The 24,656-nt window shown below is 31.9% G+C and overlaps 1 protein-coding gene across 4 annotated transcripts in view; it reads left to right on the top strand.

Moving 5' to 3' along the window:
- LOC114339977 (A disintegrin and metalloproteinase with thrombospondin motifs 9) overlaps nt 1–24,656 on the top strand; it is a 608,198-nt gene that overhangs the window by 359,940 nt on the left and 223,602 nt on the right. For 3 of the 4 annotated variants that reach the window (XM_050655672.1, XM_050655673.1, XM_050655671.1), the window contains exons 4-6: nt 153–260; nt 10,235–10,377; nt 13,593–13,724. In XM_050655672.1, coding sequence (XP_050511629.1) covers nt 153–260; nt 10,235–10,377; nt 13,593–13,724 — 383 coding nt within the window. Of the gene's footprint in view, nt 1–152; nt 261–10,234; nt 10,378–12,344; nt 12,372–13,592; nt 13,725–24,656 lie in introns of those variants that run through there. The other variant, XM_028290676.2, reaches the window with a different exon arrangement.

Raw genomic sequence — 24,656 nt, 5'->3', positions numbered from 1 at the left:
ATAGCTACGCAGTTTGTTGATATTTTGGGTTACGTTTGTAGACACTGAGCAACATATTTTTAGTTTATTTTGTTTCTCTCGTTTTATATTATATTTCGGATAATAGATTCTTTACTCTTCACTGTATATTAATTATTTTTATTTTATTGCAGAGTTTATCGAGAAGACACATCTAGAGGACTTTGAGACAGACGATGTGGAGTTCGTAAAACCTCTGAAAATAAGTAATCCCGCTGATGGATCACCCAATAGTAAGCAAGGTAAATTTTAAATAATTTATTTCTTTGATATCTCTCTTCTGCCTTCCTTCCTTATGGAGTACTGGGTGGTCGTGCGTTTCTTAGCGAAAAGTAAAAGATGGCAGATGGCTGATTGACGAGATCAGCGGCTCCTCTGCTGTTTTATTCCTTTGAAATTTCCTTTAAAATATTTTCCATCGCTCTCTGTTTGACCTCTCTCCATCCCAGGCCAATTATTTAATGATTTTTTGTGACCGTTCTTCTCTAGCTATTATCTGGCCTTCCTTTTTATCTTCTTCCGTCTAGTTTTTCTCTGCATAGTTTTGCGTTTCTTATTTTGTTGAGCCAATATATTTTTAGGATTTTTCTCAACGATTTATTTAAAAAGGTTTGTAATATTTTGGTAGTTGTTTATTCCTGTCTCCAAAATTATATATCGCGTGTGTTCCAGATTTTCTTTAAGGAGTTATAGACCATATAAGACCATTTTCTTTAAGGAGTCATGTTGTGCCTTTAGGTTTTTTTTTATATCTGATCTAGTAGTACCTTCTTTCCATGATTGATCTCTAATATGATAAGTTATGTACTTCCTTTATTTGTCTTCCATTTATTTTAATTTTATTTCCTTGGCTGGTTTTTCTATATTTATTTTAAGCCCCCCTACATTGGAGTGTTTTGTAAGTTTGTCGATCTTCTTCTGCATATGGTTGATATTAGGAGACAAATGTCGTCTGCGAACCCCAACTCCTACAAACTGATTGTGCAAGTCTTTTATCGCTTAATTTCTCCATGATCCAATCCGTTATGATTAGGAATAATGTCAGGGACAGTAATCATTCTAGTCGGAGAGATAGAAGCGGATTTTGTGCGTGATAAGTAATATGGAAAAACTATACGGGGATATGTTGAATTAGTTATGTACAAGTCTTTCACCAATGGCCGGAAACCAGAGTTGGGGCCGAGGGTAGTTATAAGGGGTCAAAGTCGCGGTTTTTATTATTTTTTTTTGTGACGCTCATGATCGAGATAGTGCACCAAAATTTGGTAATAAGTAGGTCATGACGTAACTAAGTAAAATCTCTAGGGGCGGAACGCTGCGTGTCCGACAAAGGAGTGGGGGTAGAGGTGAATATAAAAAATATAAAGGGTTTTTTGCGACGTTCGTGATTGAGATAGTGGACCAAAATTTGGAAATAAGTGGACCATGACATTACTAAGTAAAATCCCCAGAGCCGGAAACCAGAGTGGGGGACGAGGGTAGTTATAAGGGGTCAAAGTTGCCGTTTTTATTATTTTTTTTTGTGGCGCTCATGATCGAGATAGAGCACCAAAATTTGGGAAAAGTAGGTCATAACGTAACTAAGTAAAATCGCTAGGGGTGGCACGCTGCGTGGCCGACAAAGGGGTGGGGCAGGGGTGAATGCAAAAAATATAGTGCACCAAAATTTGGGAATAAGTAGAGCATGACTTAGCTAAGTAAAATCCCCAGAGCCGGAAACCAGAGTTGGCGATGAGGGCAGTTTTAAGGGGCCAAAGTCGTCCACGTAGCGTTCCTTCCCTGGAGTTTTTGCTTAGTAATGTCATGATCTACTTATTCCCAAATTTTGGTGCACCATCTCTATCGTGAGCGCCACAAAAAAAAATAAAAACTGCGAATTTTACCCCTTATAACTACCCTCGTCCGCCACTCTGGTTTCCGCCTCTGGGGATATTACTTAGTTATGTGATGGTCTACTTATTCCCAAATTTTGGTGCACTATCTCAATCACGAACGTCGCAAAAAACCCCTTACATTTTTTTATATTCACCCCTGCCCCACCCTTTTGTCGGCCACGCAGCGTTCCACTCCTGGAGATTTTACTTAGTTATGTCATGACCTACTTATTCCCAAATTTTGATGCACTATTTCGATCATGAGCGTCACAAAAAAAATAATAAAAAACGGGAATTTGACCCCTTATAACTACCTTCCTCCCCCACTCTGGTTTCCGGGTCTGGGGATTTTACTTACTTATGTCATGGACTACTTATATCCAAATTTTGGTGTACTATCTCAATCACGAACGTCGCAAAAAGAACCTTATATTTTTTATATTCACCCCTACCCCCCACCCCTTTGTCGGCCACGCAGCGTTGCGCCCCTAGAGATGTTACTTAGGTACGTCATGACCTACTTATTTCCAAATTTTGGTGCACTATCTCGATCATGAGCGTCATAAAAAAAATAATAAAAACCGCGACTTTGACCCCTTATAACTACCCTCGGCCCCCACTCTGGTTTCCGGCCATTGGCGAAAGTCATGTACACAACTAATTCAACATATCCCCGTATAGTTTTTCCATATTACTTATCACGCACAAAATCCGCTCCCAGCTCTTAGACTATTCCTGTTTATCTGCGTTGTGTATAGCTATATCTTCTACCGTTTCTTCCGCACATTCCAGTCTGGCTATGTATCCCTTGTAGACTAATCTGATCAGGTTGATGTATTTTATGGGTAGTCATCTATTATGGGTAGTAGTAGTAGTATCAAAATCTTCCACAGTTGTTCTCTGTTTATACTATTGAAGACCTTTTTAAAGTTAATAAACAATATATTTATATTTCTCTGCCATTCGCTAGCTTGTTCCAAAATAATTCTTAGAGTAAAAATTTTGTCTATAGTGGAGTGTTTGGCGCGAAAGCCCGCTTGGTTGTTTAGTTTCTTGTCTAGCTCTGGCTTCAGTCTGTTTAATATGATCTTGGACATTATTTTGGATGGGGAACTCAGCATTGTTAATGCTCGCCAATTCTCGCATATACTTAGATCGCCCTTTTTTAAAGGTCAATAGATTTTTATTTAGTTCAATAGATTGCGTCAAATCTTTGGATGTTAATTTGACCACCTTTTCTTCCATGCAAATGAATGAAAATTTGCAGACATATGCATTCGCGGTGACAATACACGAATAGACAACAAAAAATTTTTGTTTATGTTTATTGTTTAAATAAAAAAAAAACGATTTTAATGGAAAAAGGCCTAAATTCTCTTGTTTTTTACAATGTAGAAACTTGAAACTTTTACGGATGGTAGCTAATGATATAACCTATACATAATTTCACTTTTTACGTTATGCGTCATAAATAAACAATAAAGTTTTAAATTTTGAACACTCATATATTTGTGTATACAGTACGATGCAAGTGAAAGGAATAAATTCGTTATTTCGTAAAAAGGCGACTTGAACTCTGGAATGCTGCCTGGGGTACACTTGTACCCCAACCTTGTTTGTAAGTTACACCAATTTGCAGTAGTAGGTGTAGAAAATATTAAAATAAACTTGTGAATAATAATATAATAAAATATTTTTGTATACAAAATAAATTCTTAGCATGTTATCTTAAGATTGTTTTTGTCATAAGTTCTTAAAACATACATATATAAATATTTTAGGTCGATTTTATTTGGGGTCCACTGTACCTCGATGTAGCAGATTGAGTTTAGAAAATAAGTGTAGCAATCCAGGGTTAAGGAAAAATCCCGAAAGAGGTCGATTTTATTTTTAAATTACGATATTTTGGCATATATGTCATACTAGTGACGTCATCCTCCTGGGCGCGATGACGTAATCGATGATTTTTTTAAATGAGAATAGGGGACATGCGATAGCTCATTTGAAAGGTCATTCAATTATTTATTCAATAATATAAAAATTTATATAATTATTTGTACAGGGTGTCCAAAAACAATTTTTTAATTAAATTATTTGACAAAAAAGAAGAGTGTATGTAATTTATTTAACTCAGAATACATTTACAGTTGCCCGTAAACAGAAAAAAATGTGTATTTCAGAAATAAACATTGCTTTTCGATTAAATTAAATATTCAAGCCAGCTTCCGCCAGCCACCTACCTCTTGGAAATTTTAACATTTAATTTACGCGAAAAGCAATGATTATTTGTGATATAAACATTTTTGTCTGGTTTCTGACAGCAGTAAAATGTATTTTAATTTAAATTTAATAAGTTACACACATTCTTCTTTTTTTAAACGCTTTTATTTAGTTCAATAGATTGCGTCAAATCTTTGGATGTTAATTTGACTACCTTTTCTTCCATGCAAATGAATGAAAATTTGCAGACATATGCATTCGCGGGAACAATACACGAATAGACAACAAAAAATTTTTGTATATGTTTATTAATTGTTTAAATAAAAAAAACGATTTTAATGGAAAAAGGCCTAAATTCTCTTGTTTTTTACAATGTAGAAACTTGAAAGTTTTACGGATTGTAGCTAATGATATAGCCTATACATAATTTCACTTTTTACGTTAATTGTTTACGTTATGCGTCATAAATAAACAATAAAGTTTTAAATTTTGAACACTCATATATTTGTTTATACAGTACGATGCAAGTGAAAGGAATAAATTCGTTATTTCGTAAAAAGGCGACTTTAACTTACGATATTTTGGCATATATTTCATACTAGTGACGTCATCCATCTGGGCGCGATGACGTAATCGATGATTTTTTTAAATGAGAATAGGGGACATGCGATAGCCCATTTGAACGGTCATTCAATTCTTTATTCAGTAATATAAAAATTTATATAATTATTTGTACAGGGTGTCCAAAAATAATTTTTTAATTAAATTATTTGACAAAAAAGAAGAATGTATGTAATTTATTATTAAGCACTTTTCTTTAGTTCAATCGTTTGTGTCAAATATTTAGACGTTAATTTGACTGCCTTTTCTTCAATGAAAATGAATGAAAATTTGCAGACATATGCATTCGCAGGAACAATACACGAATAGTCAATAAAAAATTTTTATATTTATTAATTGTTTAAATAAAAAAACACGATTTTAATGGAAAATATGCTTAAATTCCCTAGTTTTTTACAATGAAGAAACTTGAAAGTTTTAGAGATTGTAGCTAGTTATATGAACTATACATAATTTCACTTTTTACGTTAATTGTTTATATTATGCTTCATAAATAAACAATAGAGATTAAATTTTTTTGCCGATTCCGACTAATTTTCATGTTTGTTAATCATGTTATATTTTATACATATATTTTAATAAACATGATATATTTTAATGTTTGAAAACTGTTAGACTAAAAAGTAAAAAATAAAAAAATATAAAAAAAAAATTTTAGGAAACGCTTTTCTTTAGTTACGAGTGACTAAAATTAAAAATATTATAAAAAAATCAACTAAAAAGCAAGAAATAAAAAAAATTCAAACACATTCGTTAAAGAAAAGCGTGGGGCGCATCTTCATCGAATAAACGGTTTTTGCCCCACGCTTTTCTTTAACGAATGTGTTTGAATTTTTTTTATTTCTTGCTTTTTAGTTGATTTTTTTATAATATTTTTAATTTTAGTCACTCGTAACTAAAGAAAAGCGTTACCTAAAAAATTTTTTTTTATATTTTTTTATTCTATCTTGATGATTACACCCTCTTTCCATTCCTTTGGTAGCTCCCCGTCGCGTCGGTTCATATCTTGTTAATGAGTTTGTGTAACATTTCTACTGAAAATATATATCTGTAATCATAGCTAAAAAAAAATTTGTTTCTTATACACCACGTGATTTTTCCTTTCGTGATACGTACCTACACGGTCTTCTTTCTCTTCTAACATCACCACTGGACACTGTCGCTCTTCATTAGCAATTACAAAAAACTACTTACGATTTCAGTCATTAAAAAGTAATGTAAAAATCTAGCACTGTGAGTTTATGAGCGAGACCATTCACTTGCGCTTTGGTATAAAACATTTACGAGTTGAACAATTGTAACAAAAATACAGTTTATGACTTTTAAGATTGATTTATTAGTTGGTGACCTTAGCCGCAACAAATCATTTTATTTATGGTGGTACTTTTTTGGCTTAACCAATAATGATTTCGGTGATAGCTGCGTAGACATAAATATAAACTTCTTTCAAAGAACAAACCGATGGACAGATAATTGTTTTGTATAAAAATAAGTAAAGTTTATACGATGTCAGTTGGACAAGTATAAAAACAAAATTTGACACCAAGTGTCGGCGTCTTTTGTAAAACATACGCGGCGCAATAGAAATTAATGAGTAAACTTTTATTTTAAATTATGGTCTAAAATTTGTTAAACAGTAATAATATTGTTAATTATTCACATTTCTTTATGAAATTTACACCAAAGATGATTAAAAATACATAATACAAATGCAACTTACCATGCTTATTTATTTAAGAACTACAGAAATGAGCCTACACAAATGAGCCTATGTTGCGAAAATACTGTCACGATCCATTACTTTTGTGTCAAATTATCTTTATTCGTATCATTGATTAGCTATCTATTTAGAGTACTGTAATCGCCAACCAATTTTACATCTATAAGTCATTTTTTAATATGCAAATACCCGTCAACGAATACATAATTGTCCAAGTTCAATGCATAATAATCACCTAGGAAAGTTGTTTTTTCTCTCACTTCCAACTGTAATGCATTAGGGAGAATTCGATAATCTATTACTGAAAAAAGGAGTTTGGGATCAACTTTAGATAGAATTTTTTACATAATCTCAGAGTCAGAGTGGTAGTGTTGATTGGCCTTGTTAAATATTGCTGTTTCTAGGTACATGCTAACGTGTACGCAAATAAAAAAAGTTACGTACACGCGAAACGCCATCAAGTCAGTTACGTCACTATTTAGCGTGCACTGTTACTGGTTTTTTGCGTACACGCTAACTTGAGCCGCGTGTATGCTGTGGTAAGAATATACCGCGAGTATCAGTAAGTCATAGTGTTAGAATGTGTTTAATCGCGTTGTGTTTACACTTTAATATTGCTTAGTAAAGAGATTTCTTATGTTTTATTTGTTTAGTGTTAGTTTGAAATCAACTATTCTAAATGGGAAATAAGCCACAATTTAACTAAAAAAATATTTTATTAACGTTTTGAGGTCCAAATTGGACGTCGTTGTCAAAATACAAAATATTAATAAATTAAATAAAAATGTTCTTGCTTAGTAAAAAATTTCTTTTAATAATTTATTTAATCTGACTAATATTTGTATTTTGACAACGACATCGGATAGGACGTCAAAACGTTAATAAAATCATTTTTTAGTTAAATTGTGGCTTATTTCCCATTTAGAATAGTTGATTATAATAATTATCTTGAGTATAAAAATTATTTTAACAATATTTTGTACATGTCATGTCAACTAAATAGATATTTATTTTGCTAACCTGAAAATATACTTTTATATATGTATACATACATTGATTTATTACAATTATTAAGTTTGAAACATCTGAATAATAAATATCCCTTTAATAATAAATATTTTTCTATCAAACAAACACTTAACATATCAAAATAGCATGTAGGTACCAAATTATACAGTCACTGCGTACGCTAAATAATGACGTCACTGGCTTGATGAAGTTTAAGCGTGCACCTAACTTTTTTATTTGCGTACACGTTAGCGTGTACCTAGACACAGCGGTTAAATATAACAACTGAAGGTTGAAATAGTATGAACAAAGCAAATCTAAAAGAATTTGCAGGGTTCAAAAGACCTCTTATATTATAGGAAACTAATAAAATTTGTTCAGCCCATACTAACTGAAGATGACCATTATAGTCAAAAAATTCTTATTGGTCACTGTGATGATTGCTATAACAAAATTGTATTAATTACGATATCCAATCTGCGCAATTTCGCGTCATCAAATCTTGTAAAATATATGGGACATCCTGTATAAACATATATTACAGTTATTAAAATTTAAAATTGATGATTAAAAGTATATAATACAAATGAAATTTAATGTGCTTATTAATTTAAGGACTAAAGAAATGTGACAACAATTTTATTATACAAATAAAATAAATAATTGTAAGGCTATGACGACGACACTGTTTATATTGAGTTTATATTGCTTGCCGCCTTTGAAACATGAGAAGGAATTTTGGTCAGATAACGATACGATTTAAGTGTAAGAATTTCCGAACAATTTGACCAATTACACTTCAGTATTGCCCAATAAGATACGTTAGAAAGTAATAAGCCACACCCGTGTCCATGTGGACTACTACAAGGAATGATCAATTGTAAATATTTATGAATGGTTTATCTTTATTTCTATGCTCGCCGTAGAATTATGGACTGGACCCCAAAACGTCCTCTGGTTCAATTCACATCGTATCTACTGTAAATCCCAACAATATTTTAAAAAAATGTTCTGGTTTTACTTATTAGTCCAGTCGTCAAAGATTTAATCTCTAAAAACAAAACGAGCAAGCTAAATTTTGATAAAAATATCAATTTTGGAACCCAAAAGAGATGCAAAAAGTTTTGCACTCTTACCCTCATCATCTTTGGCTTCTTCGTGAGTCTTTGCTGCGTTTACTAGTAGTGTTCGCGCTGTACAACATGAACGTATTCAGAGTAAGTTCGGGATTAGTTTCCAATGCGCAGGCGTCAACGTAAACTTATCCTGGACATGCTCAGGATTTTTCGTTCCGCGAACAATTTTCGGATTCGTAATGTAATGACGGGTTGCATACATTAAGGTTAGAGAAGGAAGCCTTTTGTTGTCCCTTTCTTATTTCGAAATCAATGTCAAAAAAATGCAAATGCAACAAATTTGTATGTCAACATAGAGAAAGAAGAGAATAAAAGATACAGGCAAAAGTAAAGGCAACTTTCTATTCAATAATTCAATGCCTTTCTTAGAAGTTAGAAATTTGATTAGCGTCTTTCTTTATTATTTCGACAATATAATGTGGTATTTCCACGCCGAAATCCGGCTTACACTTTTGTAGAGAGTAAAAGATTATTGATATTTAGATATAAAAATTACCTTTAACTTCCTGGGGGTTGAAAATTATCTGAAGGAAGGAATAATTTAGAAAAGCAATCATTTCCAATTTTGATATGTACCTATGTATTGAATTTGATAGGTTGTGGTTGTGGCATTGTGTTGTGGTTTATTACACCACAAAAATAATGAAATATAACAAGACACAAGAAATAGTTTCAGAATAAGTTTGATGTGTTGTTTATGTTTCATTATATTCAATAAGAGACTAATTTAACTCATAAATTAAACTGAAAAATAAACCACAAGAATATGTAGGTACTTATAAGCTCATCTAGATAGAAGAAATTAAGTAAAAACAGAGTACAATTTATTGTAATACTTGATCGGTGGTAACACATAAGTACTACCGTAATAGATAATTATTATCGAATATCGAATGAAAATAATACTAGAAAAGGTATGTACCTAGGTACTTATTTATAAACATACGAAATGGAAAACATTGACAAAAACAACTAAAAAAGGTTTAATATAAAAAATATTAAAATTTGTTTGAAGAATATTTAAATGATACAACACTTTACATAATTTCAAAACTTTAAAGACCAGAATCTACATCTACAAGTTGTTTAACAAAACAATATTTTAGGTTAAGAATTGGAAGGAGTAAGAACAGAAATGTCAAGAAATTATTCCCAAATATTTTGTGCGTCTGTGCGAACTTAAAAATCCGAAACAAAATCCTCGAACGAGGGTATTTCGGACACGTTCAGGATCTTTTTTCTGTACTGCGCGAACACCGAATTAAAAATCTGGAGGGGCGGTCAGAGGGAAAGATTTGACCTCCGCGAACGCTCGATTTTGTAATGCGTAGGCGTTCTCCCTCTGGGTACCCTCGGGTTGTCCAGCGCGATCAAAGCTACTATTGTCTTCCATTGGTTCCGGTCCTTCCGGCGTGGATCAAGAAATTCATAATAGGGGGTTGGCAGACTTACCTCAAATAGCCCTTCTAGGCCTGGATATCTTGTCACAGTTGTGGGTTATCAACTAATCATCGACAAATTGTATTTTTTGTATAATTTAAAATTTAGAAAATAAATTGTAGAGTAAGATATAATAATATATGATCTGTTTTTACGTTTATGTTATCAATCTTACTAATTTTTATTTTTAATTACAGAAAGTGGAACTAACAGTGGTCATTTTCGACCAAAACAAGCAGAAAGCTGGGATCTTCATCCGGTGTATGAAATCAAAGCATTTGACAAAACTCTCTTCCTGGAACTGCATCACCACAACAAGTTTATGTCTCCAAACTTACATGTAAGTGTTTTTCTAGGTAGCAAATAACAGTTTTTATTCTATTCACGAAAGAAATAAGTCAAACCTTTCAAAGTTTTATACGTTTTAAGTATAATTACTTACTTGAAGCATTTGCCAAAAGCCAATTGCAAAATAGTATAACAACGTCTGGGTCAAGCCAAAGTTATCAACCAACTGAATTGGAACACCAGGAAGTGATATCAAATAAAGCTGAATCAGTGAACATAAAGTTCAATGAAAAGTTTAGGAACTTCACATCTGACTACCAAGACCAAAAGAGGTACTTACAATAAGAATCATCATCATCAATGGCGTTACAACTCTTCGTGAGTCTTCGCCACGTTTACAATTGCCTTCCATGTTTGTCGGTCCTGTTCCACCATCTCCCATTGTCTCACTCTCATTTTCTCCAGATTTTATTTGACTACATCTTTCCACCTTTTTCTAGGCCGCCATACAGACCTTCTTCCATCTGGTCTTTCCCAGAACACATTGTTTATAAGGCGATTGCCGTTACTGCGTATCGCATGCCCTGCCCTTTTGAGTATATTTGAGTCTATTGGCCTTTATATATCTGACTAGATTTTCCTTTCCGAATATAGACTCTAACTCTTTATTGTATCTGCGCCTCCATTCGTTTATCACGCTATTTCTGCAAGGCCACATATCATTCGAATGATTTTACGTTCTCACACCAGCAATTTATTTACTTCTCTTTTTATTAGCGTCCATGTTTCCCTTCCATACTCGACTGCTGGTCCTATTATGGTCTTATATATCTGGATTTTTGGACCTCGTAAAAGATGTGTTTGCTGCCATTATTTGCGTTTCAACTTCTCGCTCTATTTTGTTATCATTTGTGATTGTTTCTCCTTCTTCTTCTTGTGGTGCTTTCTCCTTTAGTGGAGGTTAGCGACTACACTGGCAAATCTGTCTTTGTCCAATGCGGTTCTAAACAAAGATGTTGAATCAAGGCCGGTCCAGTCTCTGATATTTCTAAGCCATGAAATCTGGCGCCTACCGGGACCCCGTTTTCCTTCAGTTGTTTCTCCTAGATATTTAAATTCTTTAACCACTTCGAAGTTATGATCGTTTAAAGTAATATTTGGCCTTATTCGCTGTCATTCTTGTTTTGAGGCGACCATGTATTTTATTTTGTCTTCATTTATTTTTAGACCGATGTTTAATGCAGCTTCTTCAAAGCTCGAGAAAATATCCTTAATTTCTATAGTGTTGATTGTGCCACTGCGTCTACGTCATCGGCAAAGGCGAGTATGATTTTTGCTCCAGAACAGTTATGTCTGGTTTGATTTTTGGATAAATTTTTCGCATAACATATTCTAAGGCCAGGTTAAACAACAATGGGGACAACGGATCTCCCTGTCTCAGTCCAGAATTTACGTAGAAAGCTTTAATTGAATCATAAGCCTGTTTGAAATCTATAAAGGTCTGATAATATTCTGATCAGTAGGAATAAAATATCTGAATTTCATGTCAATCTATGTTACGGTAACACCTTTCAAGACTTTAATCTCTAGTAGGTCTAAACTGCCAAGAATTCATTTACCAACAAAAATAATGATTTACTATTTCATCAATTTTCATCAAGTTTTTAAAAACGATTTTCAGACTAGAAGTCGAAAAGTGTCAGTCAGATAACCAAGCAGTAGTTTATTAGTTAAAATCTAAATGAATTTGCTTTGACTTCATAGCATTGTTAAAAACAAATTGTCAAAATAAAAAAAAATCAATCACTTAACCATTCTCAGAAAGTATTCAATAATCTTCGGCTTCGCTGTTGTTATTGTTGAGAAAAAACTGTAAAATCTAGCAGAGGAAGACCACCATATATATTTGAGTGCTTCGAAGTCTGTACATTCGCCATTGAGTCTTATTTCTTTCAGGAAATAGATTGTTGTACATACTAACACTAATAATTTTAGATATTAGTTTGGGGTATACTGACACCTCTTCTTTGCTTTCTTAACTACTAGGTAAGTTTGCTTATTATTTTTATTTTTGTTGACAAAAATCAAGATACTTTTGAGTATGTGAAAATAACGTTGAAAGCTGAACACATTCAATAATATTAAAATTGTTAAAAGTATGAAAGAATGTTCGCCTTTTTTCTATTTACCATTTCTTTAGTTAATATTTTCTCAGATGCACTAGCTGAATTAATGGATACTGCAAGATGTTACCTAATGTATGAGCAGAACTAAACGTCATCATATTTTATCTTTTCTTCTTCTTCTTCTTCTTCTTCTTCTTTAAATCGTATCTCCGTGGCGGGGCTTGGCAAACATCTTAGCATTCATAGCTATTCTGATCTTAGATGCGGCTGCCCTAAAAAGTTCGATACATGAGCATCTATACCATACCCGCAAGTTACGCTGCCATGGGATTCTTCTTCTTGCTACACTTCTCTATCCCGAGTGTGTTTCTTGTATAACTAACTAGCAACTCTAGTTTTGATGGTTTCTATTATTTCCGTACTGTTATGCATTCTTCTCAGTACTTCATTGTTTGTTACATGATAAATCCATGATGTTTTCAGGATTCTCGTGTATATCCACCATTCAAATAATTCGAGTTTCTGAATGGTCACCGAGTTTAGGATCCACGCCTCCATTTCTTAGAGTAGTGTCGAGAAATTGTAACACCTTGCACATCTAACTTTTAAATTCCGCTTTAGAATAATTATATTATGTGGATTTGATAGAGCTACTTCATGTAACTTCCTTCAATTTTTTTTTAAATTGTTTTTTATAAATACTTTAATGTTATTTTTAAAATAACCACATTTTGACAAAATTATCTTGATTATTGCTATACAATTGAGTATGTTTTGTTATTAATTGCTTTTTTACTATTGAATGATCTTTCTGTGTGTTGGAATCATCTCTTCCCCTTTCTTTGTCTTTTCCTGTTCTTTTATATGTCATCGGAATCCTGTCTTCCCCCTTAAATTATCATTTTCCTGTTCATATGTCATCAAAATTTTCCCTTCTACTTTCTTTGTCCTTTTCCTGTTCTTTTATATATCATCCTTTCGCTGTACCTCCCCTTCCCGCGATATTCCTTATTTCTATATTTGATGCCGTTCCTTTTTTTGTTCCGCACTTTGAAAGAGAATAGAAAGTAGTTTTTTATTAATTTTCAAGATATTTAGAATTTAGCATAAAATTCTTACTGAACAAACCTGTTGTTTACAGATTGCCACACACTTCAAGAATAATTTTACTCAAAGAACGCGGCATGATCCTCGTATATCTGGGTGCATCTACGAGGGACACATTAGAGGAGACAAAAGTTCCTACGTGGCTGTATCGCTTTGTAGTGGAATGGTAAGTGTTTCTATAAATATTACGGCATTGTGAGATTTTATATTATATGTAGTATGTATGGTCGAACATGCGCCCAGGATCGTCCTCTGTACACTACGCCCAGAATAGTTATAGACGTGAGCTGTGCGCAAAAGCGGTAGAGGAATGCAGAATTCATTTGGTGTTTAAATTAGAGGGTTGCCATGGTTCCTACAAATATTTACTGATTTATTTTGAAATAATGTTTATATTGAATCATTGTATATAACGAGTTGCATTTATTATTTATTTAAAATTATTAAAGTTTAAACGGTTATTTAACCATTGTTCGGTTAATATAAATTCTTTATATATTATAGTAATAATCTGAATAAGCTATTTTACCCAGTCTTTAATTTCCGTATACATACTTTGAATATCTTATTTTCGATTTTACTTTGTCGATTAATAAAATATTGACTCTTGATATCTCACAATAAAACACTGAAAAACGTTTGTTTTCTATGATATGTTTAGTTATATGCTCACGAGTCGGACCAGAGAATCGTTATAATACAGAGTGAGTCTGTAATTTGGAATAAATTCAATATCTCAAATACTAATCGTTTTTTGAAAAATACTCAGATCCGTCGATTAGTATTTCAAATTGTCCTTTTTGACATACAATAATAATGTATACAGGGTGTCCAAATTTAGAGATATGACGTCATCGTTGATTTTCTTAAATAGCAACATTGTCATTTTGATAGCTATTTTGATAGTGTGTGTAAATGAAAAATACCAAATTTTTATTCTCTACCATTTACAAGATAATAAAAAATAACAAAGTTATATCTGTAATTTGGAATAAATTGAATAATTCAAATACTAATTGTTTTTTGAAAAATACTCAGACCCTCGATTAGTATTTCAAATTGTCATTTTTGACAGACAAGAATAATGTATACAGGGTGTCCCAATTTAGAGATATGACGTCATCTCATCGTTGATTTTCTTAAATGGCAACACTGTCATTTTGATAGCTATTTTGATAGGGTGTGTAAAGTTATACATAACTGCAAAATTTCAAATATTTATTCCCTAGCATTCACAAGATAATAAAAAATAACAAAGTTATAAAAAACAAGTAATCAAATAATAATTGAATTTAATTATTTCAATTAAGCAAATGCTCATAATTTTGCCCTCAATTATTGTCAAAGAGGCAATGGGCAACATTATGAGCATTTGCTTAATTGAAATAATTTAGACTCCCCATGTCTCTACATTCATCACCCTTTTCCTTGCAATTTTTAGAAGGATGGGGAATAGGTATAAGAGAGAATCTGCTTCCGAACCAAGAAATCCAGAGATTTTATTATTTTTAAACATTTATTTGTTTAAAGATGGAGTCTTTTGGGTTTCGACAGTTTGTTAAAAGAGGTCGCTGTAGCGTCTAAATGTTAATTATATTTTGTAATTGACATGAATGGCAAAGATATTTATTTTTCTATTCAGAGCATCATTGCATATGCTTTCCTGACGAGAACAAAAGAGTTCGAAATGGTCCATAGAAAGATGGTAATGATCTCTGAATCGAAATTAAATATAATGCCTTTTATCTACGCACGGTTTTACTCACGTATCGAGTACTAGGAAGCAGATTTGTTGATCTTTACCTCGGTGAATTGATATGTTGTGGAGTGCAACTATGTAGACTCCCCATGTCTCTACATTCATCACCCTTTTTCCTTTTGCAATTTTTAGAAGGATGGGGAATAGGTATAAGAGAGAATCTGCTTCCGAACCAAGAAATCCAGAGATTTTATTATTTTTAAACATTTATTTGTTTAAAGATGGAGTCTTTTGGGTTTCGACAGTTTCTTGAAATAATTTATTTCAATTATTATTTGATTACCTTGTTTTTCATAACTTTGTTATTTTTTATTATCTTGTAAATGGTAGAGAATAAAAATGTGAAATTTTTGCAGTTATGTATAACTTTCCACACCCTATCAAAATAGCTATCAAAATGACAGTGTTGCCATTTAAGAAAATCAACGATGACATATCTCTAAATTGGGACACCCTGTATACATTATTATTGTATGTCAAATATGACAATTTGAAATACTAATCGACGGGTCTGAGTAGTTTTCAAAAAAACAATTAGTATTTGAATTATTGAATTTATTCCAAATTACAGACATAACTTTATTTTTTTATTATCTTGTAAATGGTAAAAAAATAAAAATTTGATATTTTGCAGTTATGTATAACTTTCCACACCCTATCAAAATAGCTATCAAAATGACAGTGTTGCCACTTAAGAAAATCAACGATGACGTCATATCTCTAAATTGGGACACGCTGTATACATTATTATTGTAGGGTAGGTATGTCAAAAACGAAAATTTGAAATACTAATCGACGGGTCTGAGCAATTTTCAAAAAAACAATTAGTATTTGAGATATTGAATTTATTCCAAATTTCAGACTCACTCTGTATATTGATTTATACTAAAATCACAATAAAGATGCATTAGAAATAAACAAACCAATACAAAACAAGAATGACGGTGAATAAGGAAAAATAATACTATAAACAATCATAACTTCGAAGTGGTTAATGAATTTAAATATCTAGGAGCAACAATAATTATCAATGACAACAACATAGAACGAGAATTTGAGATGCAAATAATCGTAAGAAGCAGATATTTCTTTGTAGTGCAATATCTAATGAAGTCAAAACTGCTCTCACAAGGTGCAAAAATCCAGATATATAAAACAAAAAGAGAAGTAAATAAATTGCTGGTGTGGGAACGTAAAATCTTTCGAATGATGTAGGGGAGTGCATATAGATTTTCACTTCGGAAAAAATCAAACAAGATAGAACTTTTTGTATTTTCATTAAGAAGTGTTTAATAAACAACATATTAAAAATTTCTACTCGAGAAGTGGGTGCTTCATTTTTTATTAAACAAATGAACTACGAAATTAGATGTTTTTTTAAATAACTCCGAAAATATAAATTTTGGAAAAATACTGACTTGCCTATTGAAAAATTCAGAAAATTTTTCAAAAAAACCTTATACAAAGAATTTTCTAAAATTAAATCTGTATCTTCTATAATTTTTTATTTATAACGCTAAAGTCACCCTTCTCACAAACATTGGCGCACTGTAAACTAGCGTACGGCGTACGGCGAAGTGCACGGTTGAGTTATCTTAATGTAATTATTTAACCAATGAATCAAATGAAATTTTACAAACTGAACATAAAATAAGAATAATTAAGCTATCTTATGGTTATAATAAAAAAAAATAAAATTTATGGGCATAAGTACGGTGTGGGCGAAAAGTGAGCCCAACATGAATTTTGTTTAAAAATGATTTAAAAATGTGGAACTAATACATGTTTTCTTATAAAACTCTCAATTTTGCACAACTTACCTTTTAAGCATCTTACTAAATGATGTTTCATTCAGAAAAAAATCTCAAAAATTTAATTCACATGATATGACGTCTTAAAAAATGTAATTTTTGAAATCTTCGTAGTTTTATAGAATTACCACCACTTTAAGACGGTATTACTCAAGTTTGAACAGATCTGTTACAGTTTTATAAGTGCTTTTTTAAAGATTAGGATGTAGTCTTTAAAATGCACTAAACTATTTTGCTTTAGAAATGCAATAGACTATTTCTTTTTGAGAAAATTAAGAAAGATAACAAAAATGTAATGCAAAAACCGAAAATTACTAGCTAAAAAAATGTTTATACAGAGTGATCAAAACTTTTTTCTTCAAAACTTACCTAAAATACATTTAATAATAAGCTTCAACAATAATAAATGTTCAGGAAAAAAATTTTTTTTAGCTCTTATACAGTATGTCTGCGTAATTTGGAACCTATTGATAACTTTTTTATTATCAGTTTTACGAAGAAAAGTTACTCTTTATAAGATACTCTGCATCGTATATGATCTAAGACGCAATCATCAAATATTAAATTTAATTAATTTTATACGAGGTGTGTCAAAAAATATGAATTTCACTCAAGAGTAAAATACCTTTAAATTTCATAATATCGAAAATTGTTATTAAGAAAAGTTGTTTGGAATTAAAAAATTTGTTTTAGTGTTCAATTACATCCTTCTAATTAAAATATTGTGAATAATAAAGGCACTTAACTCTTAAGAAAAATCAATATTTTTTACATACCTCGTATAAAATTAAAAAAGTTTGATATCTGATGGTTGTATCTTAGATTTTAGACCAAGGAGAGCATTTTATGAGGAATAACTCTTTTTCGTAAAAATGATAATAAAATAGTTATCATACTTGTAATAAAATGACAATGAGTATCCGTAATTTGAGAAAAAATTGAAAAAAATTTTTCGATTAGAATGATGTAATTTTATATTTAAACATAGTTTTTAATTTCAAACAACTTTTCATAATAGTATTTTTTGATATTCTGGAATATAAAGGTATTTTATTCTTTAACGAAATTCATATTTTTGACATAACTCGTATAAAATTGATCAAATTTGATATCTGATGGTTGAGTTCTAGATTTTTGACTATCCAGAGCATTTTACGAAAAAACAACTTTTTTTGGTAAAATTGATAATAAAAATGTTTTCCGTATGTGGTTCCTAGCTACGCCGACATATTGTATAAGAATTTCTTTATAAAAATTTTCAAATTGCAATGTCATATTCGGATTCAGCATAATCAAAAACAAAATAGAAACATATTTGATTAAAGTAAATTGATGAATTTAACGATATTTTTAAAATTACTTATACAAAACAATTGTTATTGTTTAAACAATTAATAAACAATTAGCGGCCAAATCTGCGAGTAGAACTTTTTACTTTAACATTTATATAAAATAACAAAAAAAGTTTTAGAAAAATATAAGCTTGTTTGAATTTTTCCGAAACAAAGCATATTTTTGTTCTAATTGCACTCCCCTAATGTGGCCCTTGCAGAGACAGCATGACAAACGAAAGGAGGCGCAGGCACAATAACGAGTTAGAATCTCTCCCTAGAAAGGAAAATCTAGTCAGATATGTAAAGGCCAATAGACTAAGATGACAAGGCATGTAACGCAGTAACGACAGTCGCTTCATAAACAATGTGTTTTGGGAAAGACCAGATTGATGATCAATAGGATGGCCTAGAAAAAGGTGGAAAGATGCAGTAAGAGAAGATTTTTAGAAAATATGTGTGAGACAATGGGACATAGTGGCATAGGACCGACAAACATAGAAGGCAATAGTAAACGCGGCACATACTTACGAAGAGCTGTAAAGCCATTGATGATTATGATGACTATACTGTAATATTGGTTGTTATATTGTTAGAATGTCATAACAACTCATTTCTCTCAGTGTAGCTATCTTAAAAAAGAAACATAGTAACGTACATAGTATCGTTAAAAGCCGACATTTAGTAGAATGTAAGAGAACCTGAAACGCATGTTTTATAGACTGCTTAACGGCGGTTCTAAAAAATTATTATTTCAATTTGTCGCGAATTTATGGGTCCCAGGCACGCAGCCTTTCTTATGGAGATGTTAAACCCACTCGAAAATTATTGCTGAAGAAGTTTTTTATTCGAGTAATTTATTCAGATATTTACAATGTTTAATATATTCGGTTTATGGACTTCCTTATTACTTTTTCTTTAGAGAACTGTCAGTTTTGGGTATTATTATAAACTGGTGGCCAAAAAATGCAACACTTTGTATACGGTTATTTATTTGGATCTAAAATATTACTTTGTAAGTCTTATATAAAAATATATATGTGATAAAGTTTTTACCTTTCTCTTTTCTTTGACTGAATTTTTTTTTTCGAAAAAATTAAAAAGATAAGAAAGTTTATTTCTGTGTTAACTTTTAGTACATTCTTTCACGGTTTTTGCTCTAAATTTTAAAGAACCGCTTGGATTGACATGAAATTTGGCATACGCATAGCTAACATGTCAAAGAAAAAAAGTGATATGGTGCCGATGTGTGCTTTTGCCCTGGGGGTGATTTCACCCTCACTTGGAGGTGAAAGAATATATGTCCAAAATAAGTCCGGAAATGGATAAACTGACTAATTTTAAGTAACTTTTGTTCTATAGTGCTTTTTCGCCAAGTCAAGACTTTTCGAGTTATTTGCGAGTGAATATGTTCATTGTTCAACAAAATAACTACATTTTTAGACGGTTTTTCGCAAATAACTCAAAAACTAAGTATTTTGTCGAAAAAAACGTTCTTTATAGCCTGTAAAAACGTAAAAAAAATGGTGTACGCGTTAGGTCTCTGGACCTCGTAGAACCAGAGATATAGCCAATGAAAAATAGATTCATATTCACCAAATTTCAAATAGAATATTTCGAAGTCAAATATCCAAAAAATTAAGTACTTTTTGGGGAAAACCGTGTGTATTTTTTTACAGTGTTTAAAAAAAGCTTTATTTCTGTTTATATAAAAAGTTTCTAGCATTAAATTTAAGCAAGTTACGCTCAAAATAAAGTTCGTCCCTTTTGTTTTGGCAAAAAAATGCTAATTAAAGGGTGGAAGACCACCCCCTAATTAGCAACTTAAATGAAATTAATCGTTACCGCTGCACAAATTATTTTTTTATGTTGTGTTTATATGATCTGTAAGTTTTATCGATTCAAAGTGCTTATTTTTGAAAAAAATTGATTTTATAATAAAAATTTTAAAAATTTTAATTTTGAAAAGTATTATTTTTTTCAAAATAACTTAAAAATTGTTAGATACCAAAATTCTCGAAAAACAAAAAAACTCAGCATTGCTTTTTTGAATATCATATATTTTTTTGTTTTTCTGTTAGACAAAAATTGATTAAGATTTGGTGTTTCTAAATTTGCATACATTCGTGATCAGTGACTCGTTCAACCCATTTTAAGTACAGCCCTTTCAAAAGTAAGGACTTTGAACCGATGAAACTTACAGATCATATAAACAAGACATACACGAGTCAAGAAACTTGTGAAGTAACGATTAAGTTCATTTGAGGTACTAATTAGGGGGTGATTTTCCCGATTTTTTTACCAAAAAAAAAGGGACTAACTTTATTTTGAGCGTAACTTGTTTACTTTTGATGCTAGAAATTTTTTTTATAAAACAAAAATTTTAACTTTTTTTAAACACTTTAAATAAGTTGTATTGAGTTTTCCCCGAAATGTGCTTCATTTTTGTTTATTTCACGTTAAATTATTCCATTTGGAATTTGACGAATATGAACATATTTTTAATTATCTATAACTCTGCTTCTACTAGGTATGGAGACGTGATATATACACCATTTTTTTAAATCTTTTACAGGCTATATTTTTGCTAAGAATATTTTTTCGAAAAAATACTTACTATTTGAGTTATTTGCGAAAAACCGTCTAAAACCGTGGTTGTTTTGTTGAAAAAATGAACATATTCACTGGCAAAAACTCGAAAAGTATTGACTTAGTGAAAAAACTCTATAGAACAAAAGATACTTAAAATTAGTCAGTTTATCTACTTCCGGACTTACTTTGGACAAATATTTTTTTACCCCCAAAAGGGGGTGAAAACCACCCCCGGGGCAAAAGCACATATCGGCACAATATCACTTTTTTTCTTTGACTTGTTAGCTATGTGTAAGCCAAAAATTTCATGTCAATCCCAGCGGTTCTTTAAATTTTGAGGTTTTGCAATATTTTACCGTTAAAGAACGTACTATTTAGTTTATTTGTAAATTTTAGTCATTTTGGATTGTTTTTGATTTACCCAAAAAAATTAAAATATCCCTGAGTAGACCATCGGCTGTAGAGTGTCTAACGATAATCAAAAACATTAGTCAATTCGTGATTAAAATTAAATAAAATTAAAATAGTCAATTAAAATTTAAATAGAAAGCATCATCTCTTTTTGCGGTTCCTTATCCCTAAGGAAGTTGGCCATTACATTTGCTCATTTAGTCATATTTGCAGCCGCCCTAAATAGTTCTCTGGAGGTCATATTCATCCATTGTCGTGGGTTTTTAAGCCAAGACTTGCGTCTTCTTCCTGGTCCCCTTTTGCTATTGATTTTGCTTTATAAGCTAGGCAGTTCATACTTTTCATTTCTTATAATGTGAACAAAATATTGTGTTTTCCGTTCTTTTATTATAAGCATAATAAGCTCTCTTTCCTTATTCATCCTCCGCAAGACTTCCCCATTTGTCGTATGTCTCATGTAGGATATTCTGAGCATTTTACGATAGCACCAGAGTTCGAATGCTGGGATACTTTTTGTGTTGCTTCTGTTATTGGACAGGCTTCAACACCGTAGGTAGAGCAAGGTGGTGAAAACATAGCACTTAAGTATTCTAGTTTTCAATGAGTTATTCAGCTGGCGGTTGCATAGAAATTTTTGCATTTTGTAAAACACTCTACGTGCCTTTTCCAAATGTGTTCTTATCTCTGGTGAGTGGTCCCAAGTTTTATCAAGATTACTTCCAAGGTACTTTATTTTTGTTACTCTTTCCAGATCTGTTCCGTCGACATTGACCTTCATCCTTTTGTTTGGTGCTTGCTGATGACCATCGTTTTTGACTTCTTTGTATTCAATTTCATTCTAAATTCTTTACAGGCTGTCGTTACTCGGTCCATTAGGACCGAGTGTTCAAGATGTCTTTCAAAGCTTTCTTAAATATCTTCTCAGAGTAAACATTGAATAGCAAAGTTGACAGGACACATTCCTGTCTTACTCCCTTCTCGACATTGATTTTTCCAGATGTTTCGCTTTTTATTCTGATTTTAGCATTTTGTTCTTGGTAGCGATTTGAAACAATCCTCAAGTCTTTATCGTCGATATTACATGGCCTTAAAATAACTAAGAAAACATTCTCTCATATAAATTATGAACTTCATAAAAACCGATCGAAAATTAAAACATCTGTTGGTTTTTGCAACCTATTACATATTTCACTGACGTAGGTAGACGTAATGATATAGGAAGCTATTTATTTACCTGAGATCCACTACAGATCATCAACTAAGGTAAACCAAACAAATATTAGTAATATTCGCAAATTCCAATAATTGGAACAGAGTTGTTGGCTTTCCCACGTAAACAAATTAGTCAGTTTTAGCAGACTTTCCAAACAATGTTAGAATTTTAATGCTTCCTAAATCGAATTAACCATTTCTTTTTATGCTTATATTCTTTCGCTATATTATTAATTAGTTGTTTAGTTTTCTCATAGTTTTCTCCTATTAATACATTAACGGAGACTATAGAGCCGTCAAAGCGAAGTTCACTACGTGGCATGACGGCAGTAGCCGTCCAAAACAAAACGGTCGTTTTTAGACACTACGGCTATAGCGGCACAAATGTGTATTTACCGGTGAACAACTGAAAGCCTAGTGCCATGTTAATTTGCCAATTTTTTAGATTTTTCCTTTTCCACATTTTACAGGACTTGCATCTTCAGTATGCACGTGGTTGCTAAGGGAGTAGTTTTTATCGTATTTTCTCTTGAATTTGTAGTTGTTCTTGATACATTTAACGATATTTATTGTATATCTTCTTCTTCTTTTGGCATCATAACCCTGGATGGACCTTCTCCTTCCTTTTCCTTCATTGTCGTATATTCATAGTTTTCAGGTCGTCTTCCACATCAACCAACCATCTCGTTCTGAACCTGTTTTTTATCGTCTTCCTATTTTATAAATTTATTGTTTTTACTGATTTTACACTTTAAATAGAACTTAAAAGAATTTAAATATATCACTGTTTGACACATTAGCGATATGTAGGGGAGCAAAGTATGCTAAATATGCAGTCACTCGAGCGCTTTGGGGACCTATTGGGTTGTGAAGAGTAGGTCCTAAAACCAAAAAAAGTTAAGTAAGGTTTTCCATTTTAGTGGGGACTTGTCCATTTTTAATTTAATTTTCCATTTCCAACAATCGTTTTTTTAGATTATAGCGCCATCTATTCATCATTCGAAAAAATGTCTCGAAAAAATGTCTTATTCTTCTTTACGTGCCATCTCCGCGACGAAGGTTGGCAATCATCATTGCTATTCTCACTTTCGACACTACAGCCCGAAATGTCTAAAAGTTACTTATTTTTACGTAAAGAATCTAAATCTGCAATATAAAATGGGGGCTCCCATTTAAGATTTTAAACTAACCCCCACCCCACCTCCGTGGGAGGTCGTGTTTGGTGCCATTCGGTAGATTTTTCAAAAATATTGAATAAGTGTATTTTTTAGTTTTTCAATCTGATGTTCATTTCGCGAAATATCGCGGGATTCGTATTTAAAATAATAAATTTACCCCCCATCCCTTTTTCTAGGGAGTTTTTCTAAGGACAGATTTTTTTCGGCCACCCCTTAACGAACTCCCCTGCATTAAAAGCCAATATATAGTAGAGGTACATTTTCAGGGTACAAGGTTTCTCCACATGTAATAATCTGACGCGCTCGAGTAACTGCAAAATTCCCCGCTTGGGCTCCCTTACCATTATGGTTAGATCTGTTTTTAAGCTGTCATATCTTTCGCAATTTAGGGCTATGACTAACTTTAAATAAAAGTAAGAGCCCGATTTTACATTCCGTAGAAGACTTTTACTATTTATTGACTTATTAACATCTTCAACAACAAAATTATCAAATTGAAATTATTCATTTATTCATTGTCACCGGCAGAATTGAGATAAATCGCTGTTTTATACCAATTATTAAAGGCTGCTGGCGATATTTTTAAATAAAATTTTCGATAATAAAATAAATGACAGTCGCATTTGTAACAATAAAAACACGTGCCACAGGTCTAATAGATTTATAAACGAATTTGCATATAATAAAACGCAAATCCCAAAAGTTATCTAGGGAACGAATAAATGACTTTTGGTTCCTTAAGAGAAAAGTCAGGACGGAAAAAGAAATTTGAATTCCATGTATCTACTATAATACCTCTACGAA

This window comes from Diabrotica virgifera, chromosome 7 (genome assembly GCF_917563875.1).
Source record: "Diabrotica virgifera virgifera chromosome 7, PGI_DIABVI_V3a".
NCBI lineage: Eukaryota > Metazoa > Arthropoda > Insecta > Coleoptera > Chrysomelidae > Diabrotica > Diabrotica virgifera.
This window is presented reverse-complemented; position numbering and strand designations above follow the sequence as displayed.